This window comes from Helicoverpa armigera, chromosome 27 (assembly GCF_030705265.1).
Source record: "Helicoverpa armigera isolate CAAS_96S chromosome 27, ASM3070526v1, whole genome shotgun sequence".
Taxonomy (NCBI): domain Eukaryota; kingdom Metazoa; phylum Arthropoda; class Insecta; order Lepidoptera; family Noctuidae; genus Helicoverpa; species Helicoverpa armigera.
The window spans coordinates 2,278,131-2,303,649 of NC_087146.1; the positions used below are offsets into that span (position 1 = coordinate 2,278,131).

General features: G+C 40.3%; 1 protein-coding gene and 1 long non-coding RNA gene across 5 annotated transcripts in view; one reads left to right on the forward strand and one right to left on the reverse strand.

Annotated features, from left to right (window-relative positions):
- Positions 1–25,519, reverse strand: part of LOC110373784 (cullin-1) — a 43,374-nt gene that overhangs the window by 5,916 nt on the left and 11,939 nt on the right. For 3 of the 4 annotated variants that reach the window (XM_049844411.2, XM_064042006.1, XM_064042007.1), the window contains exons 3-15: positions 19,141–19,229; positions 16,729–16,840; positions 16,126–16,221; positions 15,504–15,650; positions 14,735–14,881; positions 14,080–14,259; positions 13,035–13,169; positions 12,255–12,413; positions 9,740–9,869; positions 9,008–9,141; positions 7,892–7,999; positions 1,290–1,361; positions 837–989 (exon numbers count right to left, since the gene is read on the reverse strand). In XM_049844411.2, the coding sequence (XP_049700368.1) occupies positions 837–989; positions 1,290–1,361; positions 7,892–7,999; positions 9,008–9,141; positions 9,740–9,869; positions 12,255–12,413; positions 13,035–13,169; positions 14,080–14,259; positions 14,735–14,881; positions 15,504–15,650; positions 16,126–16,221; positions 16,729–16,840; positions 19,141–19,229 (1,662 nt within the window). The remainder of the gene's footprint in view (positions 1–836; positions 990–1,289; positions 1,362–7,891; positions 8,000–9,007; positions 9,142–9,739; positions 9,870–12,254; positions 12,414–13,034; positions 13,170–14,079; positions 14,260–14,734; positions 14,882–15,503; positions 15,651–16,125; positions 16,222–16,728; positions 16,841–19,140; positions 19,230–25,519) is intronic. The other variant, XM_064042008.1, reaches the window with a different exon arrangement.
- LOC126056352 (uncharacterized) lies at positions 2,174–6,962 on the forward strand. The gene is made up of 2 exons (XR_007512002.2): positions 2,174–5,988; positions 6,077–6,962. It is a non-coding gene; the product is annotated as an uncharacterized LOC126056352 (long non-coding RNA).

Below are 25,519 nucleotides of genomic sequence, written 5' to 3' on the forward strand. Positions count from 1 at the left end.
ATAGCACCTGGATGCTGAAGTGGATGTGGAGCTGTTCCTCAGTGTTCCACGTGCGGATACGGCTATGTACTCACTTCAGTGGGCAGCTGGAAGCACGAGGACTGCTGGAAGGGCCAGGAGCCGGACGATAGCACCTGGATGCTGAAGTGGATGTGGAGCTGTTCCTCAGTGTTCCACGTGCGGATACGGCTATGTACTCACTTCAGTGGGCAGCTGGAAGCACGAGGACTGCTGGAAGGGCCAGGAGCCGGACGATAGCACCTGGATGCTGAAGTGGATGTGGAGCTGTTCCTCAGTGTTCCACGTGCGGATACGGCTATGTACTCACTTCAGTGGGCAGCTGGAAGCACGAGGACTGCTGGAAGGGCCAGGAGCCGGACGATAGCACCTGGATGCTGAAGTGGATGTGGAGCTGTTCCTCAGTGTTCCACGTGCGGATACGGCTATGTACTCACTTCAGTGGGCAGCTGGAAGCACGAGGACTGCTGGAAGGGCCAGGAGCCGGACGATAGCACCTGGATGCTGAAGTGGATGTGGAGCTGTTCCTCAGTGTTCCACGTGCGGATACGGCTATGTACTCACTTCAGTGGGCAGCTGGAAGCACGAGGACTGCTGGAAGGGCCAGGAGCCGGACGATAGCACCTGGATGCTGAAGTGGATGTGGAGCTGTTCCTCAGTGTTCCACGTGCGGATACGGCTATGTACTCACTTCAGTGGGCAGCTGGAAGCACGAGGACTGCTGGAAGGGCCAGGAGCCGGACGATAGCACCTGGATGCTGAAGTGGATGTGGAGCTGTTCCTCAGTGTTCCACGTGCGGATACGGCTATGTACTCACTTCAGTGGGCAGCTGGAAGCACGAGGACTGCTGGAAGGGCCAGGAGCCGGACGATAGCACCTGGATGCTGAAGTCGATATGTAGAGGCTGTTCTGAGCTGTTCGACATGTGTTTGCGGAAGTTCTCGTTCAGGTCTTTAGATACTCCTATGTCCTGGAATTTGAAGAGTTTTATGTTTATTTTGCAGTACTTCAGTAAATAAGTGTTAAAAAATACATTGGCATGTCAATAGTTTTGAATTTAAATGACGCGAATTAATTCCAGCCTTGAAATTGAAGCACGACACAAATCCAAGGATCAAAATATATTTTAATTTTTTTAAAGTCCACACGTTATTATGTCAATCTCTTTGTACAACAATCTGTGTCATACGTTTGAGTGTTCTGATAATTTTGCTGTGGCCTGCCACTAAGTTGGCGAAACCCATATCAGGCTTGTTGATTTGTTACAAACCTGGAACATTCTCTGTAGTTTGCTCGTATACTCGAATCCGCACGCTTGCTTCAGTTTTGAGATCATCGATGCCTGCAAACAAAAAATATAAGTACTTATAACTTTCGCGACTTATACAATCGAGACTTCAAACAAGAAAAAATATGTTACGCATCCCCTATTTTATAAATGCGCAATCCAATTATGCTTTCATGCTCAGCAGGCTAACCGATAGGGATGAAAGTCATTTAAAAAGATGATACCCTGGTGGCGGAATAATGAGTGTTCGGTGTTTAGTATTGTAAATAAGAATAATAAAAAAAAAAATGAATTGTAGATCTCTTAAATAACATGAGAAGTAAATTGTAATAGACAGTGTTGCTGGGAAGTTTGTTTTTCCCCGCTTCTTCTTTCCAGCCATAATACTAGGAAGTGGTGAAAGGGTATTTTTGGGGGTGATTTTTTTATTTTATTTTTTTTTATTTTTAGGAACAGCAAACAGTTACATTATATAAACTTACAAATAATATAACAATGACTTGTTGAGATCATAATGTAACCCACAACGCTATCCACAGGTAAACATAAAAATTTAGAACAGAAATTCTAATCGCTAGGAACATTAATAGCAGTACGCGTAACAAATAACAAATAGGGAGAGTATAGTAGTGTAAACATGACTTTTAGCAAAATATATTCATAAAAAGGAAAGAGGAGTTTAAAGATATGATGTCCTTTTTACACGGGTAAAACCGCAGTAAAGACACTTATAACCTAGCGACAAATAGGGTTGTTTCCTACTATTCATTTAGTTAAAAATAAATGAATGCACCGAAAGTTCATAAAACTAGAAACACGATAAGCTATATTATATTATTTATAACTGACCATATATTTTTTAATTCATTTATTTATTTTATTTATTTATTTATTTAATATTTCTGCACATTTTGTACAAGGGCGGACTTAACGCCTTAGGCGTTTTCTACCAGTCTACCTTTGGGTGGTGGAGAAATAGCAGTGGTAGGTGCAAAGATTATATATTATGACATTTAGTGTAAAAAAATAAATACTAATATATATTATACATAAACATACTATACATACATACTTAATACATACATATTACAATTGCCAAGAGAGACAAAATAAATTAAAAAAAATAATAATCTACGGTAGCGACTCTGCCAATTTCCTGTGGATGTGGTCGCGTAATTTCTTTTTGAATGTATAACGACTGTTAACCATCCTGATCTCAAGAGGTAACTCATTCCAGAGAAGAATAGATTTCACAAAGAAGGAAGAATGAACAATATCTGAACGGTGAGCAGGGCAATGAAGAAGACGATTATTAGAGGAGCGGAGATTTTTGTTGTGCTGTGAACACACATACTGAAAGTGGGAGGTTAAGTATGAAGGTGAAGACGGGGTATATAGTATAGAAAAAAGAGTAGTTAATGCCCTCATCACACGTCGTTGTCTTATCGGTAGCCATTTAAGTTGCGCTCGATAGGCTGACACATGATCGTACTTGCGGAGATTAAAAACGAATCGAATGCAATTGTTGAGAAGCCGGTCAAGTTTATTGAGCAGATCTGCATTCAGGTCGTAGTAGCAAACATCACCATAGTCGATTATGGGAAAGATTAAGGTTTGCATAAGCGTCGCCTTCACGTTAACCGGTAGAAAATTTTTCAAGCGATAGAGGAACCGCAACGTACCGGTCACTTTCTGACTGACAGCTGCAACCTGTGATTGCCAATTCAGCGTGGAGTCAAGGTGTAGGCCAAGATTTTTCACAGTGCAGCTGTACGGAATGTTGATACCATTAAAAACTAACGGTGGTAAGACAAGACCATCAACTTTGCTCATAGCTCTCGAGCCTCCAATAATAATGGCTTGACACTTGGTAGGGTTAACCTCCACCCCAAACCTGTCAGACCAATTCTTTACCACTTCTAAATCTGCGTTAATTTTGTCAAGTGTTTCCATTAAGTTAATAGCTTTGGTGTGACGGTAAAGCTGCAGGTCATCGGCATAGAGATGATACGAACACTGAAGTTCGAGAGTGAGAAGATTTATAAATATCGAGAATAGAAGAGGTGAGAGTATGCCGCCTTGTGGAACGCCAACATTCAAAGTCGACCAAGTTGATGAGCTTTCGTCCACCCGAACAGACTGCTGGCGATCCCGAAGATAAGAAGAAAACCAGTCTAATGCTTTAGAAGAGACCATCGAATGGGACAGGATAGATAGTAAGATATCATGACTGACGGTATTGAACGCATTCGAAAAGTCGACTAGAACCAACACTGTTAGGTTAGCGTCCTCCGCAGCCCGTCTAATATCGCCAGTCACTTTAAGGAGGGCAGAGGAAGTGCTGTGGCCCGGCCTAAACCCAGATTGAAGTGGGCTCATAAGTTTATTAGCATAAACAAAATTCGCAAATTGTTTATTAGCACAAGCCTCAAGCACTTTGGACAAGAATGGAAGAATAGAGATTGGGCGGAAATGACTGGGGAGAGTGGGGCTGGAAATTTTGGGAAGAGGTCGCACGTAAGCTTTTCGCCAAAGCAAAGGGAAAGTTCCAGAGTAGAGGGAATAGTTTACAATGTGAGTAATAACAGGAAGGATCGGGACAAGGATGGTAATAATCATTTGGCGATTGATGTTATCACATCCCATCGCTTTAGATTTAATGGATAGGATAATTCTTCTGATCTCTCCCTCATCGACTGGCTGAAAATTAAAAGGATTAATATCAGGACGCGTTAGACTTGCTATAAAGTTGAGAGTATCCTGTTTGGTTAAATAATCCAAATTGGACGATGTGCTAAATTGCTTATTTAAAGCATCTAAGGTAATGGAACTAGGTAGGTCTAAATTTCGCGATTTGCCAATACCCAGAGTCCTAAGGAACTTCCAGATATCAGCAGAAGTCGACGATGAGACATTGCTAAGTATATGGCGACGTTTAGCGTTGCGTATCATCAGATTACACCGATTCCTAGCAGCCTTATATAGAGCCCAGTTTTCATCCGTACGTTCCCTTTTAAACTTGCGAAACGCCCGGTCCCTCCTTCGCATGGCAATCTTGATAAGACTGGTCATCCAAGGTGCTGGTGGCCGTTTTATCCTTACCTTTTTAATTGGTGCATGGACATCGTACAGCTTGTTCACCAAGTTGTTAAAAATTGTGACCTTGTCATTTACAGAATCAGATGTCATCAAAGGTGTCCAATCAATATTGAAGGCGTCCTCAAGCAGCCGATCTACATCCATGCGTGAGAAACAACGCCTATGCAAAACCTTAATCTTGGGTTTAGGAGGTTTAAGGATATAGGAAAGGAAAATGAGGTCGTGATGAGAAAAGCCAGGAGCAAGATATTGACCGTGAGAGGAAATGAGGGATTGGTTGGAAATGATTATTAAATCCAGCCAGGAATCATCACCGATCGTGGAACGGTGAGTAGCCTGGAGAGGGAGTATTGTTAAGCAGGATGATTGTACAAGGTGCAGGAGTTTACGGGTACGAGGAGAGTTTGGGGCAAGGAGATTTGTGTTAAAATCGCCCATGATAATGTAATGTGCATACTCGGAACCCAGCGATTCTAAAACCGATTCAAAATCAGTGAAGTAGTCGACAGAAGGGGGGCAGTAGACAACACCAACGACAGCTTTGGCCCCCTTCACTGAAACCTCTAGAAAGAGATATTCAGCACTTACCAGAGGACCGGAAGAGCGAGCCAAAATCCTATAAGGAAAGTCTGATCGGAGGTAAATTGCCACGCCACCCCCTCTTCTCCCAAGCCGATCATTCCGAATAAGAACGAAGCCAGGAAGAGAGTACGAGGTGGACAAGAGATCTGGTTTAAGCCAGCTCTCAGAAATCAGGATGGCGTGAACATTAGTGTTAGTAAAGGTCACAAATAGTTCACTGTAGTGACTCGGGACACTTTGCGCATTGATGTGACATACATTAAAAACTTTATTTAATTGCTGAAATTGTGTTCTCAAAGTATCTCCGAGGGTATCAGGCAAAGAGCAGAAACTGTCATCGTTATCACCAGCATCCAAGGATTCATTAGCAGAGTGAAAACTATCACTAAAAGAATTCATAAAAGGCAAATTGTAAAAATAAAATAAATATTTATAAATATATAAAACTAAACAACTAAAACTAAAATAAAACTGTTTTTAACTATTTCAACACCACCCGCCAGCGAACACCACTAAATATTAATTCAGCAAAGAACAAAGAAAAAACATGAATAGCAAAACAGAACAAAAATAAAAAGAACCTGTCACTAAATTATCAAGGACAGCAATGACAAAAATCATAATATATAAAAAACAAAAACAAAAAAAAAAAAAAAGATACAAGGAACGTTTACAATATGGGATCGAAATAGATTAAAACTGTCTTCAATGAAAATGCTAAACAACAAAACGCACATAGTTTTGTCTGTGCATGCTTGACTTGACACATGACATGACTGACATGACATAGACATTTGTTTGACATTAAGTTTATAAGATAAATATTAGATTCTAAAAAAATAAATATTTACTTGTGAGGGTAAAACTAAGAATGGTATAAAATTCGTGAACTTAAGCTAAGAGAGAGACATGAAGTTACATTACACAAAATAAAATAACAAATTAATTAGCAAAAGGAAAGAAGATGTATAAATACACTAAGAGGAAATTTAAGGAAAAAGTAAGTATAACATAATAGTTACATAATAAAGTAAAGTACAGCTACTGAAATGCCAGTCGTCACATACCTAATGTATAATTTGTTTCAGGTCAACCCTTCGAAGATGCATCAGACTTCACCGGGTACTTTTCAAGAAGCGGTTTCAGTTCGTCCATTGCAGAAATCCTATGACGAGTGCCATCTGAAGTCCTGACAACTATTACACCATCCTGCGACCAACATGACCGCATTCCGAAATGCTGCCTGGCCTTGGTGAAGACGGACTGCCTAGTCTTGGTCAGGAACTCCTTAACTGAGATTTTCGTCCCCTTCAAACCAGTCTTCGCTTTCCAAATTGCAGACTTGACATCCAGACCAGAGAACCTCACAAGAATTGGCCTTGGGTGATCTTTACTGGGACTGCCAAGCCGATGTGCCACTTTTATATTAGAAACTGCAATGTCTTTGAGAGCCAATTTGCCATTGACTATGCTCATTATAGTGGCAGTGCAGTCCTCAGTGTTAGCTTCAGGAACTCCTTGGAAGATTAGAGCCTTCTTCCGGTGCTTCATCTCCAGGCCATCAATATGCAGAAGACACTCGGCGATTTGTTTCCTGAGCAATCCAAGGACACTGTAGATGAGCTCTCTAAATGCCCGGAACTCCTCTGCAATCTTAGCCACAGTATCTTTGGCGGGTCCTGCAGCCTGAATTTGTGCACCAAGTTCATCCATCTTCCGGGTGAAGTTCTCCTCAAGACTCTTTTGGATTGATAGGATCTCGGACAGCTGTGACATTCTTGTGTAATTTAACAATGTGCCTTGTGCTAAATTAATTCAGTGTTGTTTGGTGATGTGGCGGGTGGTGTATAAATGTGTATTCAATTATTACATTTACTACTGTAAGTACTAGCAAATACAGATGCAATAATATTTCAAAAAACAATTGTAAATACTATTAAATATTAATTTTAAAGGCTCAGAGAATCTGAGAAACGTTTAGACTTTTTGAACACCTACCCCCAAAAAATTTATGAAATTTTAATTTAGAGCCTATGACGTCACGCCATTAAAAACGACGAGAAGAGACCGATGACGTCATCCTTTCTATATTTGACAATGACAAGTATTTGACAGTGATAGATATATCGAAATAACCTCAGAATTAATGTTTTGTTTATTTGCTTCTGTGAAGTTCTGTGTGTTAATTGCATTTAAGTGATACAACTGCTAAAGAATTATGGAGAAAGGATTTATGAAAGCTAATAGTTCCAATCTGCCAAGAGTAGACTCTTTTACGGTCGCTCAATTCTTTGCCAATAACCAAGATTTTTATTCAGCGGAACGTGGATGAACAATTTATTTGGAGCACTAATGGTCGTATATCCACAGTCTCGCACAACACAAACCTCGTAGATATTCATTTAATTTAGTTTTTTGAAAAAGCATAAGTAAATGTTTTCGAACATGTTTCGAACGCTGACTCAAACATAACCTCAATATAAATATACACAAACTTTACGTTTCTTTGCACCGTTTCATTTTTCCGCGTACACAACTCACAAACATTTGAGGTATTTTATTTTTGTGCTAAATGTATAAAAATAATTTACATGTATAAAATATTTTAGTTTTTGTAGCTATTTTATTAAAATAAATTATTAAAATTAAGAAATTGATTAGTTATGTTTTAGTTTTTTTCTCGTTAGATGTGCTTTAAAATGTAAAGGAATGACATTAGATAATGACGTCAAAGTCACGTGATCTAGCGTTTTCTGAGCAATATTTTAAGAAAAATAGAAAAAGATGAAATACATAAAAAATAAAAAGATTTGAGACGAAAAATGAAAGAGAGGGTGATCTTAAAATTATTTAGAAGCTATCTAAACAGATTTCCGAAATTTGGAAACAACCCTAATACTAACCTCAGCGTCATCGCTAGCCGACATGTGCTGCACGAGACGCTTGGCGAGCATCTTGCTGTAGAACTTCTGGAACACGTCCTTGTCTTCTATGTATTTGAACACAACCATCTGCGGGAGAAGAGTATGCTATATTAATGTTTGTTCATGACGTTACTACTATACTCAGTACTATATTAGCATTCCATGTTATATGGTTGGTACATTTTTACAGCCTAGAATCGATACCCTATAAGGCACAGCTTAAAGAAGTTCAGAAGTAGCTTATCCAAACTAATATTATAAATGCGAAAGTAACTCTGTCTGTCTGTCTGTCTGTGTGTCTGTCTTTTCTTCACGCCTAAACTGCTGAACCGATTTGTGTGAAATTTGGTACAGACATAGTTTGAAACTTGAGAAAGGACATAGGATAGTTTTTATTTAAAAAAAAAAAAATCCGGACATATAGCGAAATCTATTGGTCAAATCAAAAATCTGCTGGTAGTCACTATTCCACGCGAACGAAGTTGCGGGCAAAAGCTAGTAATTTAATAATATTTAACAAACTATAGACTGTAAACGCACTGTGACGCATAAAAATGTTTCTCTTCGTCTACTTACTCTAGGGGCCATGTTCACAGACAATGTAAACGTCAGTTTTTTCATAAAACAACTGTTTCCTTTGAAACTTGGACGTGAAAATTCATAGCAAACAGTAGTTTTAAGAAGAAGTAATGTATTGTCGGTGATCTTAAAGTGTTAAAAGGCTTTTAAGTTTCCTCTTATGTCACTTTCAGGTACATAATATTGTACTTAATCTTGATAGCACATTATTCCTTATCCTTATAGATAATACTTATCCACTGCTTCTTTTCCCTGATGATGTCATCCTAGCCGATCATCGGCTACGGCGGCTGTTCTCATGTAAGGAGATCAGCCAACTGCGCAGGACCTATTATAGTGCACGAGCATTTGCTTGGACACAGGTGCACTCACTATTCCTTCACCCTCATAGCGCGATGGGACGACAATCCGACACCACCGGAGAGAGATTACAAGCAGGATCGACATTAACGTGGCTGCCTTTGTTAGGCAACTAACTTGTATCGTCACAAGGAAACGGCTAGGCGGATAACTTACGACTTGATTGAGCGTGTCTTCGAGCTCAGCCTCCTCGGGGTTCTTGCTGGACTTCTTGAGGAGCAGGTCGCAGTACTTCGCGAGGAGCTCCGGACTCTTGGATGAGGAGTTGGCTGCCTTTGTCACTGCATTACCTGGGAAGAGAAGGAATGTTGGGATTAGTAATTTATAAGTGAATTTATGTCGTATTAGCTTCCACCAGCGGTTTTGTTTCCCATACTTGGATAAAATATAGCCTTTGTCATAGATGCCATGTGCAGCTTCTTTGTACTGAATCAATTGGCCTGGTTAGACGATTTTCTAAATCAGTTCTACAGTTTTGGAGCCTTTAGCAGGGTACAAACATAAGAAAACTCATGTCATAAACCTGAGTATATAAGCGACCGAGTAATAAAATTTCAAGCATATAAGTAACCGGCTTACATTATATGTAATTATAAATTATAATTATTATAATATAATCCGGTTGCTTATATGCTTAACATTTTATTAATTGGTAATAATCGTTCTGTGTATACCAGCGAAGGCTAACGGTTATTTCGCCTTCTTTGAGTAAATAAAGTGACTCGTTCAGGTGAACGAAGTGACTTCTTAGAGAGAATTATGTGACTCCTGCGAGAGAACGAAGTGACTTCTCTGGTTGAAAGAATTGACTCCTTCGGGACTTGGGTAACAACGCTGACACAATCTAGTATGATAAAAATAATATATAGATATTTTCTTAATACTAACTGTTAATAAACCGTCCGCAAGCCTTGTCGAGCGCGGCCACGAAGCCGGAGTCGTTGTTGAAGGCGACCAGCACCAGTGCGTTGTACTTCTTGTGTACCTCCAGGATTGTTGATACGTATACTTTGGGGTCCTGAAGCAAAAATATACGTTTTATTATATAATGTGTGTGAAATTATGTACCTGACGGCGCCACCGTCATTGAGTGTCTTATATAAAGCAGCGCGTGACACGCGAGCAGCGACTCGGGCTGGAGGCCTTAAATTCTAGGCATCCACAGGGAAAAGTCCGGTAAAGCAGAACACGGCCTCCTAGGCTGAACTGCGAGATGCCATACCAAAGTTGCGGAGTGCACACCTCCCACGTGATAATTTATTTCTTTAAAATTAATGAGGGTTTTCTAAAATGGCGTCCACGAGGTGGCAGCACCGAGTCGTCAGGTCCAGGTAACTGTCAAAGTGCTTATCTTTACTATGAATAGTGAACGATTTTAGTGTTTTTTTTTATTTTATAATTAAAGCACTGCATTATTGTTTTACTATTGCGGTTGAGTAAATAAAAAAAACTAAATCATATTGTGTTAACAAATTTTTCAACAAGCTTTTCCTTAGTACCAGTGACTTTTGCACCCTCTCTCTTAGCTCAATTTTTAGTTCGGAAACCTTATTCTGACCGTAGTCCATAATAAAATCAATAACACTTCCAATATAACAGAATTTCAACATTTCGGCACCTACAATTCCATACTATTTGACAGCTGTTTGGACCAGACGCATACGTGGCGCCACCCTGTGGCAGAAAAAATTGAGAAGACCCTCATTGCAGTGACTAATATTGTGTTAATTGGAATAAACCAATTAATTGTGTGAAGACCCCTTTGTTTAACTTAACGACGTCGGAGCCTGACGCCGACATACCTATTTAATTATTTAACAGCGTATGTACACAGTTACACTAAGTATATTCTATTCTGTTCTATTATATTCTCACACACAGAATACAGACAAAAATAGAACAGATAGTGCAAAGGCACAGCTTATACATATTTTTTATTTACTAAAATTGTAGAGAGCATGTAGCTAACTGCAGCTTGCAATAACATTAGATTCATACTAATAATGAAAGAAATTTTACATAATTAAAATTTCCGCAATTAGTCAAAGCAAAAACCGATCCATCATAAGGTTAAGCAAGGCTTGGTGCTGTCGGACGGTGACCAAATGAATTCTACCTTTTTAGGAAGGCAAAATAAATTGGTGGGTATTATGAGTTTATAACAAGTGATCAGCGTAAGTACTGCTATTTGCAGAATTTTTTGTTTATCTATTTAACATGCACATACTTCTCTTGACTTACGATTCCTTAGGCACGATCGAATTTCTGACTCCATCATTACAATCTAAAATGACCCACATACGTTCGGCGAATTTTGTCGCTATCAAGTTACAGCCACTTTAGGAGATTTTCGAGAACTTTTTTCTTCATATACGTACAGTGTGTGCACACTCGCCGCACTTGTCGATGGCCTGCAGCCCCTGCGCGTGTATGTGGTGCTCAGTATACGTACAGTGTGTGCACACTCGCCGCACTTGTCGATGGCCTGCAGCCCCTGCGCGTGTATGTGGTGCTCAGTATACGTACAGTGTGTGCACACTCGCCGCACTTGTCGATGGCCTGCAGCCCTGCGCGTGTATGTGGTGCTCAGTATACGTACAGTGTGTGCACACTCGCCGCACTTGTCGATGGCCTGCAGCCCCTGCGCGTGTATGTGGTGCTCAGTATACGTACAGTGTGTGCACACTCGCCGCACTTGTCGATGGCCTGCAGCCCTGCGCGTGTATGTGGTGCTCAGTATACGTACAGTGTGTGCACTCGCCGCACTTGTCGATGGCCTGCAGCCCTGCGCGTGTATGTGGTGCTCAGTATACGTACAGTGTGTGCACACTCGCCGCACTTGTCGATGGCCTGCAGCCCTGCGCGTGTATGTGGTGCTCAGTATACGTACAGTGTGTGCACACTCGCCGCACTTGTCGATGGCCTGCAGCCCTGCGCGTGTATGTGGTGCTCAGTATACGTACAGTGTGTGCACACTCGCCGCACTTGTCGATGGCCTGCAGCCCTGCGCGTGTATGTGGTGCTCAGTATACGTACAGTGTGTGCACACTCGCCGCACTTGTCGATGGCCTGCAGCCCCTGCGCGTGTATGTGGTGCTCAGTATACGTACAGTGTGTGCACTCGCCGCACTTGTCGATGGCCTGCAGCCCTGCGCGTGTATGTGGTGCTCAGTATACGTACAGTGTGTGCACACTCGCCGCACTTGTCGATGGCCTGCAGCCCCTGCGCGTGTATGTGGTGCTCAGTATACGTACAGTGTGTGCACACTCGCCGCACTTGTCGATGGCCTGCAGCCCCTGCGCGTGTATGTGGTGCTCAGTATACGTACAGTGTGTGCACACTCGCCGCACTTGTCGATGGCCTGCAGCCCCTGCGCGTGTATGTGGTGCTCAGTATACGTACAGTGTGTGCACACTCGCCGCACTTGTCGATGGCCTGCAGCCCCTGCGCGTGTATGTGGTGCTCGAGCAGGCGCCGCAGCTCGCACAGGCCGTCGGGGATGCGCGCTACGAGGGCATACATACGCCCTAGGTCACTGTTCTTCTCGCCGTCTAGGAGTTTCTGTGAAGAAAGAAGGTCCATTTTAATGCGAAATACATGACGAAAAACTAAAAAAAAATATCCGGTATCCGAACACGGTGTTTCTCTCAACCCCCTGCTTCCGACGACCACAAAAGGTACTACTCAATTAAGGATCCACCTAACAACCGATCCCTAAAGTGGTGACCCCGACGTGATCGGAACACGCAACCTTCTGATACTTACCTACTTACTACTTTTATTGTTGTTACTTTAGGGATCAGTTGTTGGGTGGATCCCTAAAGGTACGAGACACCCGATACGCCTTTTTTAAATATGGCAAAAATCATCAAATGAAGACCCGCTGCGGGTTAACAACAGCGGTGAAGGAGTGCCAGACTTTTACTGACTAAAAATCTATCATGTTCCTTCGTATAGTTATCGGCGGCACAGATAATGAACTCTCGGCGGAAGAGTGGGGATCGCGATTGCGCACTGTACACTTAAGGCAATAAACCAATAAATCACTTCTACGCAGGTGAAGGTCAGGGCTCAATATCCTTGCCGATTATTATAGGCCTTTTATGTACCAGGGCCGCGGTAACTCTTTCGAACAATTCCGCAGCCCCGACGGGCCTGGTGGGCCCTGGGAACAGTACACACCTGGAACTCAGCATGGAAGATCTCGAGATGCTTCTCAATGAGCACGCGGTCGCAGGTCTTGGCGAGCCGCTCCATGGTGGTCTCGTGCAGGTACACCTGTACTCGCCGCTGCTCCTCTTGTAGGCGCTGCTCGGCCTACAGACAAACATACAGTTTTAATATGTGATTAACTAATAATTACTATAAATAACATCGGTTCATAGTCCTGGTGCCAAAGTCCAGACAAATAAGATAAATAACTAATAATAAACATTTTAGGGACACTGTGGATGCGGGTTCTAGAATACCGAGTCAAGTGGCAAACCTTTGGGGAGGCAACAGTCCATTAGTGGACGTCTTTCGGCTGACACGACGACTAACGAATATTGGGATACCTTTCTTTAATGGTCGGCTAACCCCGTAAGCTATGTTGTGGAAGTAAGGAAATGCTATAAGACAGCCAAGCCTTTTTTTAGGTCAAATACATACGGAAGGCATGACCAAAACGGTAAGTTACGACGTGTCAGGGAATCCGAACGGCTTGTTTGTGTAATACTAACTGATCGTTTGGTCACTCCCATTACTTGACCTACAAGAAGGCGTTACCTGACCTATCTGCCTTGTAGCATTCTCTGCTCATCTTTCCTTACTCCGTGGTTCAAGCGTAGCTACATAGTTGGGAAAAGTCTAGCCAGATCACCTACCTTGATCATATACTCGGTGACGGGATTGTTCCTGAGGAAGTCAGTGCTCTCCCTGGTGTAGAACCTCTCCGTGTCCTCGAGGAAGACAGCCTCGAAGGTGTCCTTGTACACCACGAGGTTCTGGCCGCGGGCCGATGTGTCATACCCATTCAGACCATAGAAAACTAGCGGAGACCCTCCCAGTTTCTTCGAGGAACACAACCATGACCAAGGGGTATCAGGTTGCCCGGGTAACTGGGTTGAGGAGGTCAGACAGGCAGTCGCTCCTTGTAAGACACTGGTACTCAGCTGCATCCAAGTTCAGGAGTAATGTAGCTGGAAGCCGACCCCAATATAGGGAAACGGCTAGGCAGGTGGCCTACCTTGATCATATACTCGGTGACGGGGTTGTTCCTGAGGAAGTCAGTGCTCTCCCTGGTGTAGAACCTCTCCGTGTCCTCGAGGAAGACAGCCTCGAAGGTGTCCTTGTACACCACGAGGTTCTGGCCGCGGGCCGATGTGTCATCCTCGTTTAGGCCTAAAGCTACGTAGCAGTTGATTACCTGGAAAGTGAAGGTGGTTGTGAGTTTTTGGAAACTTTTAGTTTTGACTAGCTTCCGCCAGAGGTTTCACCGCGTGGAAAATATATACTTTTGGCACTCGGATAAATAGTCAACATCTTATTCTGAACCTTGAAATTCAAATTCTTTAACCTGTAGATTACCACGTTCAAACAAACAAAAAATTCAGGAGTACATAAATATATTATTATTATATCCTTGCTATTAGGCCCAAGTTACCGGTAACAAAAACATTACTTTTCTTAAAACTACAGACGATTATGTTGTCGTTAAACTTAGCTCTTAAAAGACTTAATATCTTGAATTAAGCCCTTAACAATAATAATAGGGAGTGTATAACCAGTGTCTTGGACCCTGTGTATTTTTTAAAAATATTTCTTTGTAATTTATATTTGAAAATGTAAAGAATATGTTGTTAAATATATTTAAAATAAAAGGGAGTAAATAAGATACTCACGCCAGAAACAAGCCTCGTATTAATAGTTTCTCCATTACGTTCTCTCTCGATGAGCTTGAGCACGGCGTTCGTGACTTGCTTGTTGAGTCGCTGGAACAGATTGTCGCGCCACGTGACGAGAGCCAGCTGGTAGATCTCGTAGATACCCTGGGAAATAATATAGAAGACTTTATATAATAATGGATCTTTAAATTAAAGGAGCACAGGCCGATTAATAAGGTATAGTTGGTCGGTCCGTGGACGGGTGACCAATGTTACAACGAGTATTGGGACAATCGTTACGGGTATTCAAAAGCTTGAATGTCTGCCAAACAGCCTTAGCAAAGGCCAGATACAGCAGAGCAGTCGTTCCATGTAAAACCAAACTAACTCGGGTTAAGACTGGAAACCAACCCCAAAAAAGAGGTGGGAAAAACATAGGCAGGTGACGATGAATTTAATTTCATAAATTTTGTCCTTATTCAAACTGAATGGTGGCTAGGAACATAGTGCGAGTAGCTGGTGACATCAGTACCATTCACGGGGTTATGTGTATATACTCGCACCTGGGGTCGGAAGTAAGATGCAAATCGCCAAAAAGCTTGGCGAAGACCATATCTAACTTTTGAAAGGTCAAATTAGTTCATCGACTTAGACACAAATAAAATACTTTTCTATGTATCACATTTAGAAATGAATGCAGTACTTTTGTAGTCAATTGTATAATGCTATTTCAAACTATTGTTTACTTACAGTGAATTAGGTATATATATTTTTTACTAATAATTACCTTCCGTCCCTCCTCGCACTCGCGCTTGACCCAGTGCCTGTTGAGGTAGGCGCAGACGCCGTTCAACACCCGGGAAGAGAACTGGTACTCCTCCCACTGTTTAGTGTAGAACGCTAGCACATCTTCGCCCATTAGTTCGGCGCCATTCTGAAATAAGCATTATTTCTTTAAGTTCTATTTTTCGGATTTGGTTGGATTACTAAGACAATTTATTCTACTAGAACAAGGTACCATATAGTCTCCCACGCATTTTTTTAAGACCACAAACTACCGTCGTAGACCTACTCTACGCAACGGGATAAAAAGTCTATGAGTATAGTCAATAAATAGGCTCTCTAACACTGAATCAATTTTTCTAATTAGTAATTAGTCAGATTCAGGATGCAGCAAACAAACAAACACTTTTTTATACTGTGTATTACATTTCAAGTCAAATGCGCTAGTAGTGTTTTTCTCATTGTATTTCACTATTGTCTGAAGTTTAAATTAAATAGCTAACTAACATCGAAGAAATAAAGTTTCTCGACGATGGTGTCAAATGGCTAACTTCAGAAGTGCAAAGTTATTTGGCGCAATCTGTATTTATGGCCAAGTTACAACGTACCAGGAGCACAGAACATACCTGGAGTAAATTGATGAGATAGATCCTCAGAAATTCCTTCAGTCTCTTGTACAATTCGAGCCCGACCAATTGCGCGCCGCCTTGAACATGACCAGTCTGGAAACACAAACAAATAACGTTTTTGTAACATTACTTCTTGCTTATATTTTATTCTGATGTTTAAGGTATGTTACCGACAAGTTTCATTAAAATCCGTTCTTTGGGTCCCCATGTAGTAATAAATAGACACAAACAAACCCCCCCTTGTAAAAAATGGAATTTAAATTGTTGCAACGGGTCTTTTGTAGAAGACCTTTTATAATTCCATTACGATTACATATATCCCATAATCATTTTCCATTACGATTACATATCCGTAATCATGTTCCATTACGATTACGTATATCCCCTAATCATTTTCCATTACGACTACATATATCCCGTTATCATGTTCCATTACGATTACATGTCCTTAATCATGTTCCATTACGATTACACATACGCCATCATCATTTTCCATTACGATTACATACCCGTACTCATGTTCCATTACGATTACATTACCCAATATTCGAGTATAACAACATCTAGCTGTGATATCATCAGAAATTAAGACAAACGTACCTGTTTCTTGCCGCTATAGGCATTTCGTCCGCCATTGTTGTTGGCGGCGCGACCACTGGTTGTGCTGCTCGCGCTCTGGTGATGCACCGATGTGCAGTAGTTGTATACATGACTGTTTTAGGTCAGGAATTTATCGATTTTGGAGAAAACCAACTTTGTTTTACCCCAAATGGGTAGATAAATAGGTCAAAAATTAATTATATAATTTATCATTTTCATGCGAAAGCACCTTAGAATAAGGACTCTTTCGTTGATCATTATCAGCCTAGCCTTTTCCCAGGTCAGTTTGCGTCGGCTTCCAGTCTAACCAGATGCAGCTGAGTACCCATTTTACACGCTTTTTTTTACCCAGGCTTTGCAATACCCCTGGTAAGACTGGTTGACAGACTTTCTGGCTTTTGACTACCCGTAACGACTGCCAAAGGTGTTGAAATGATAGCCGTAACGTACAGTTTATCGTGCTTTCCGAAAAACTAGTTTCTTGAAGAACTCCATGCAATGAAGCAAAATGTATATACATTGCAAATGCAAATAATACATTTTGTTGTGAAAAATCTGTGACACAGCTTGCGTTTTCAAACAAATTGTGTAGAAAATAACCGTTAGGACAGCCAGCTCTATAAAAATATTGAATTTAACTAGTTGGAAAGTTCCGTATTGATATGATATAACACCCGTTAGTGGCATCAGCTTCCAACAACAGATGTATTGTAACTATTGTAAGGATATGAGGTGAGATCAATTAGTCACGTTCCTGCTATTGACAATTTCTTATCTATAGTCTATCAATACGTCTATATGTAGATATCAGATTGACCGATGCATGTTCTATACATATAAGAGAACTTTAATAATGAGTGTGGCCCATATACCTAAACGTGAAGTAACATTTTGGTGTATGATCCCAGATTTAAAAATAAATCTTATCCAATATGTACGGCTAAAAGTGGTCAAACCGATAACCCTTAGTAAGACTGGTTGTTAGACTGGCTCCTGGCTGAAATTGACGACTGGCAAAGATGTTCAAATGACAGCCGGGACCCATCATTTAAACGAGCCTTTCAAAACACGGCGGAACTCATCATGACAAGATGGTCACCTTTGCTTACTTAGGGTCCGTTCAGACAGACCGGCTCGGAAAGGAGAGCGAATTCTTAACACGTTGAAAATCGAGTACTTAGTATTTGTAGTAAGGTTTATTTTTGAAAGAGCACTGCTTTTGTCATTTTGAATGCTTGAAGGCGCTCGGTGTAAAATAAAAAGAGGAGCCGACCGGCTCCGATCGCGTTCTTTTTCTCGATCTTGCAGACGTTTGGCTCCGATTGCATGCTCTTTCAGCCGATCGGAGCCGATTCCGGTCTGTGTGAAAAGAAAAATGCGCGCAGATGCTCTCCGAGCCGGTCTATCTGAACCAACCCGTGGTCTTCCTTAGCCACGAGTTCCTCAAACCACGTGATACAAAAGCATAAACAAGGCCCATATCTATATCGTTAATAACAATTGGAATGGCGATATCAACACTACCAGCCAATAGGATAAACAGCAAGTATACGTCAGTTTGTTTGGTAAACAAACTCTTTTGTGCGCGGTAGAAGAGGTCCGGCTCTATAACGGTAGTTTAGTAGTTATTTTTTTGTTCTTGGTTTATTTTTGCGTCAAAAGGGGAAGTTTTTTTTCTTACGGTAGGTCTAAGCGTTTGAAGGTGTCTTATCGTCGATTTGACCAATGGGCGGTAAGTATATGCCTGGTTCTGGTTTGGTTATAGTTAAATAGTGTAACTGGGTCTAGGATTTAGTAAGGGCTGGAGGATAAATTGTGGGTCTTGGCTGTCATTTGTATATTTTTGGTAATCGTTTGACAACCAGTCTTCCCAAAGAAACCATCAGGTTGCCCGGGTATGAAGAAAAACTGGGTTGCAGAAAGCAGATATGCAGTCGCTCCATAAAGACACTGAATTCGGTTAGAATGGACCTCCATATGGCGAAAAGACTAGGATCCTAAAATGCTGGTCTCGAGCTATTTATTTTCGCACATGATAAGCTTACAATGCCATCTTTTTGACTGATAGAAATCTAACTCTTTATTGCGAAGAAAGCTTACAAAAAAAAATAATAAGGTCAGTAGGATTTTAGCGTTGTTCGACCTTAATCGATTCTGAAGTGGACAGAAGCATACTTTCGCTATTGTTTGAGACGTGGGTGAGCAGTGTATTTACCGAATAATATAACTCAAAGAAGGAAAGGGTGTTATGGCGAAGTTGGGACGCCATCAGAGACTCATCATCTCAAGACCTTTTTCCCAACTCTGTTGGGGTCGGCTTCCAGTCTAACAGGAGGACCGTCGTCTCTTGAAGATTTGAAGGATTATTGATTCTTCAATACATTTTACAGTATGTTTATTTGAAAAGGATACGTATACAGGTCCATATATCTCTTCTTTTCCATATGTTGCCTCTTGTAAACTTGTTCGATGCCCTCCTGTAGGTCGCCCCATATCTGCAACAATATACATATATACCCCATAATTATAGAGTTTTTGATACAATTATACATAGAGGTAAAGATATAAAATTAATTTATACAAGGAGTAACACAAAAAATTGAAAGAAAGCCTAAAAGGGGGAAAATGGTCCCTTATTTGAAACACTTAGGACCACTTTACAAATTACTTCCCATTTATATGCCAATACAATTTCACTGAAGTGAAATATATAATGTAATTAGGTAAACAGTTAAAGACTTAATAATGCGTTATATCATTTTCTTAAATATGTACCTATACGATTATTATAATCTGAAATCGCCAATCAAATGGTGGTCACTATCTAGAAATAGATAGATCCTCCTAAAATCATTTAAGAACAAAGAAACATATAATCAACTCATGTATTCAAAAGGCAGATTATATCTATTAAAAACACAACATAATCTGACCCAGATATCAAATTCGAAATTATCAAAAATCCTAAAACTCAAAATTATGAACACTTTTTGATAATCAAATCGCCATACTTTGGCATGCCGCCAGGTATCTCAAAATAAATCTTTCTTAAAATCCTTAACACCTTGAAAATAGAGTTCAATTTTGTATTAAAACTTAAGAGAAAGTTGATTGATCAGAATCGCGGAAATAAATTTTTATTTCGTCACACATTACTATGAGACTGGCTGCTAGCATGAAATAACAAAAGTAAATCAATATGGATGGTAACGTTAGTTAAGGTGCATCTACACGGTGCATGTAGCTGGAGCAAGTTAACATGCGCAAGTGACAAGAGCACACGGCTGGGGATTTTGCTTTGGTACATGCGAGTCGCTAAATTCGTAGGTACGTTTTTAAAATGCATGTGCCTAAACATACCAATTAAGTACCAATGCAACTTTTCTAAGTTTGTTTGTACTGTCATGCTGTCTAAGTATATATTAGACACCATTGACTGTGTTCCTGGCTGTCATTGAACATCCTTGGCAGTCGTTACTGGTAGTCAGAAGCCAGTAAGTCTGACGCCAGTCTAACCAAGGGGTATCGGGTTGCCCGGGTAACTGGGTTGAGGAGGTCAGATAGGCAGTCGCTTCTTGTAAACACTGGTACTCAGCTCAATCCGGTTAGACTGGAAGCCGACCCCAACATAGTTAGGAAAAGGCTCGGGAGATGTTGACATGCGCGAGTCGCTAGATCCGTACGTCTTTAAAATGCATGTAACCTGCGCATGTGCCTCAACATGCGCAGGTTAGCTACTTGCACCGTGTAGATGCACCCTAACTATGAGACTGGCTACCGTCATCATCCTCCGAGCCTTTTCCCAAACTATGTTGGGGTCGGCTTCCAGTCTAACCGGATTCAGCTGAGTACCAGTGCTTTACAAGAAGCGACTGCCTATCTGTCCTCCTCAACTCAGTAACCCGGGCAACCCGATACCCCTTGGTTAGACTGGTGTCAGACTTACTGGCTTCTGACTACCCGTAACGACTGCCAACCCGCGCCCTCATACTCGAGAGGTTGGTTCTTTGCGAAATAGGCCACCACGACTTTGTCAGTGACGGTAGCACTGGCTGCCGTCATGAAATAACAGACGTAAATCAATAACATGGATATTTACGTCAGTAAGGTAAACAATTGAAGAATGCAGGCCGATTTTATTTTTCCTGTAACGTCATTTATAGGTCTAGGTATTACCAAAGTGGGTTTCACTGTTGTGATCATTTTCTTTGTTTAGACTTTACGAGATCATCTATCCATACCTTCATTAACATTTCTTTGTTTGTAAATACCTCGAAACTACTGAAAAATTATTTCACTGTTGGAAAGCTAGACTATCCCCGAGTAACATAGGCTATATTTTGTCCGGATACGGAAAGAGGTTCTCCAGGGACGTGGGTGAAACCGTGGGGAAAGAGCTAGTTTTTACTAATACGAGAATTATAAAGCTAGAGTCTGTTTGATTGCTTAATCGCGGTTATTCTAACATCTATTGAGATTTTGGGATGTATTGAAAAAAAAAATACAGTGTTAGATAGCCCGTTTATAGAAGAAAGCTGTAGTAAAATTGCTGGAAACAGTAATAGTGGTTTACAGTCTTCACTTTTAAAAGCCAAAAATTGCTCTTTCACGTCGATTTTCGAATCAATAGGCATTTCAAATAATGCTCTTTACACAACAAGTTTTTGCAGCCATAAAAACGCGGTTCAGTTATGCGGCTTTCGAACGTTTGTCAAACCAATAGAAAACAGAAATGGTCCAAAATTGGGAGAAAGAGATGCAACTATACATGTTGTAAAGCACCATCCCTTTTTTGCACAGGTATCTGAAGCACTTCAAAATGCCATTAATGATGTCCTTGTGACGAATAACTACTGTGTTGAGGAAACGGTATATCATCTTCCTAGCCTTTTCTCAACTATGTTGGGGTCGGCTTCCAGACTAATCGGATGGGGGAGAGGACCAGTGCATATATATTTTACACGGAGCGACTGCCTATCCAACCTCAACAACCCAGTTACCTGAGCTATGCGATTCCTCTTATAAGAATGATTGTCATACCTTCTCGCTTCTGACTACCTGGAACTACTGCCAAAGATGTTCAGTTCAAACGCCATCCGGAATCCACAAATATAACGTGCCTTCCAAAAGACGCGAGTAACTCGTAATGACAAAGAATCTATGTATTAGATAGTAACTCATCCACGGACCGACTGATCTAAGCATTTCTTATCCTTATGATCGATCTATCCGTGTGACTGTTAATTAGCCAGGATAGCTTATTATTGGATTGTTTCCAGGGTCTCATTGTCGGTAATTTATCTTTGCTTCGCTTTCTATACCCAGCATCTATTAAATAAATTTTTCTGAGTTGCCCAGAGCTACCAAAACAGCAAAAACGGCCCTGATCTTAAGTACTATACAAACTTGTTACAAACATTATTTCTATTACGTACAGAATGCATCACTGTATGACGCATGATTAGTTCAGCGTTTTGATAGCAATGTGACGTAACTTGGCACGTTTATGATGATAGACCGCGTCCGGATCTAGACTGAGATGTTTTTAATTTCCTAGCACTTAGCAGAGATTTCTAATGAGTAGAATTGAATTTTTTACGATTTCACTTGGTAAATTGCGGTTTGTTGCCTCCCTAACCTCCTACCTAGTCTTACTTAGGGGCCCGAGTAACTGGGTTGAGGAGGTCAGATAGGTAGTCGCTCCTTGTAAAACACTGGTACTCAGCTGCATCCGGTTAGACTGGAAGCCGACCCCAACATAGTTGGGAGAAGGCTCGGAAGATGGAGATGACTTTTGTTACACGTAAGTTTTTGTTTTTGGGGCGCATAAAAATGTTGACTACTTTTCTAAAAACCAGTTCAGCTGTTCTACTATCAAGCCTAGCCAGAGAAACTCGATTTTTTTTTTTGAAATTTTCGTTGTGCATAACATTTTTATCAAACTGCACAACATCAGCTGAGAAACGAAACAACAAACATTGCAACAACAGAATAGATACGCATATATTTTTATCAGACACGCGTGTAGCATCCACTACGTCATCGGCAGACAGCTAGACGATGACACGAGATATTCGTAGCGTCTGACGTCAGAACAGTGTGATGCACAGTTTGTAATAATAAACACAAGTTTTCGATCAGATTACGCAGGATATTACGACGGTATTTTCTGAAACGGTGCTACATTCAAGTGGGTATTACATTTGTTGTTTCAATTTTATGCATTTCACTTTTGTTTAGATTAGATTAGTATGTAAAAGGCGAACAGTTCTCGCCAAACTTTTTGTCGTTAAGAAATATTGCGCGAGTCGATGCGCAGATACCAATTTTAAGTGCCATCGGTTGGCGGAGGTATTAGATAGATGAGGAATGCCTTAATTTTTCGCAAAATGAACACAACCACCCACACCGTGGGCTGCAGGATTATTTGAAAAAAGTAACACGGCCCCAGGACAAAAGAGCTCTAGAAGAACCAAAGGGTCATGAAACTCCCCTCTCCTTTATTGAATGCTGAATAATTTTACTAAAACCTATCAAAATAACTTCATTTTTGTCCATCTAAAATCGACACCCAACCCCACTAGACTTCAACAAAAAAAAGCAGTCTAACCCACAACGGTATAGAAACAAAAACGCATTAACCACAGCTGCTACATCCCGTAAGGTTTACGAACTGGTTCCGTACGGGTGGGCTTGCAATCTGTCACTGTTTACGCATTACGGTACTTGCGATAGAATGCGGTATTCTAAATCTGTACCTATAGTTTGTTTGCTAGAACGCCTAAAGAACTTCCTTATTCTTCTTAATCTAGATTTCGATCTTTTGAACATGTTACTTTTTAAAAGAGTGTCTATGGAGTTTCTTGCCGGCTCTTCTCCTTGAGACCAACTTTTTGGAATCGTGCAACTAGTGTGACGTTTCATAGGAGCCTGCAAAGCCCTATTTGAAATAAATAAGTTAAGACTTAACCGATTTGAAAAATTGTTTCAGTGCTACGATAATGATTATATCTCTGTATTATTATCATTCATTGGTTTTAATATCACGGTAATTAAATCTTATTTTTGTAGGTATCTTGATTCCTTTATCAGCTTTATTTCAGATGCCAATGACCCGAAATATAATATTTATTACGTCAAACAAAGGTCTTATTTTGCGTTCTAAGAAGGTAGACTATTACTTTTATATTTAAGCTAGAATTTATTTTTATATTATGAGAGAAAACATACATAAAAAATACCTTCTCATTCTTTAGTTTAAAATACCCCTGTCTTACCCTTAGAAATGTACAACATTTCTAGTATTAAAAACAGCATTCAATTGAAAAAAAAAAACAAGTATTAGTCTTCAACTGACCTTAAATAAAAACTCTTTACCTACTAGTTCTTGAACAAACTATCTAATTGCGAATCTGTGGCTTCTAAACTCAAACAAAGAAAAAAAATGATTATCAAGCCTTTTGCTAGATTTGACCTTGACTCGTTTAGTTAGAGGGGTCAAGGTCAGATTCAAGGTCAAGGTCAGATAGGTTTTAGGGTTACTGTTCGAACAAGGTCGGGGGCATTCTTTTGCCTAAGTTTTTAGACAGCCTTGGCAAATATTGTCTGGGTTTAAAACAATACAAAGTTGTTTTGCTTGAGAAACCTTATAGATGGTATGATAATTTGTTGTACTTGTACAAAACTATCTATCTATACTATTATTTAACAGCTGAAAAGATTGTGTTTGTTTAAAGGTCCGAATCTCAGAACCTACTGGCCTGATTTGAAAAATTCTTTCACTGTTAGATAGCTCATTTATGGAGGAAGGCTATAGGCTACTTTTTACCCGGGTGTGAGGAGTAGTTGCAACTGGTTGTAGGTAATTAATCACAACTAAACTAACTTCTGTTGAAGAATTGGTCTTCCTAAATTAATGCATAATAAGTATTGAGATATGTAGATAACCAAGATAAGTATTCTATGTTTTAATCAACGTTATTAATATTCTAGATTTACATAATTAAATTGAAGTGTTTCAACTTTAAAAACAAACTTTCACATAGCAAGATATTTATCTATTCGCTAATACGAATTAATAGAACTTCAGATTACATACACAAATTCGACTTCCTCAACATATTTTTAGCCATCAATAAATCAACAATCAGTCAAATGTAGGCCAGCAGTTTCCGAGTTACGAAACCCCAAACGTACATACACAGTTTTTCTTGATATTCGCAACTAGCTTCCGCCCGCGGCTTCGCCCGCGTAGAGTTCGGTTATATCGCGTTTCCGAGAGAAATCTTCAAAAGTCCGGGATAAAAACTATCCTATGTTCTTTCTCAAGGTCAACTTTATCTCTGTACCAAATTTTATTAAAATCAGTTCAGTGGTTTAGACGTCAAAGTGTAACAGACAGACAGACAGACATAGTTACTTTCGCATTTATAATATTATTTGTAGGCATAAAGACAGACAAGTAAGACATGTGTAACTTAACATACAATATGGTGCTAATTTAGATGTTGACCTACTTTTTTCTAAGTCGGTTAAATAACTGTTATGTCAGTAAAAATGCAGTCTGGTTGGCGTTTGTTGAATTGACAATTAACATAAAAATCTTGAACTGTGTGAATTTCTTTTTAATTGATGATGACGCCATTTCAGTTTCTCATTGTAAATAAGAATAAGCGATCAAGTTGAAGTCGGACTCACACACGTTATAAGCGTAAAACGAGCAAAAATCACGCCTATTGTATGTAAGGGAGATCCTTAAAACATTTATTTTATTTTAGTTCAGAGTATTTTT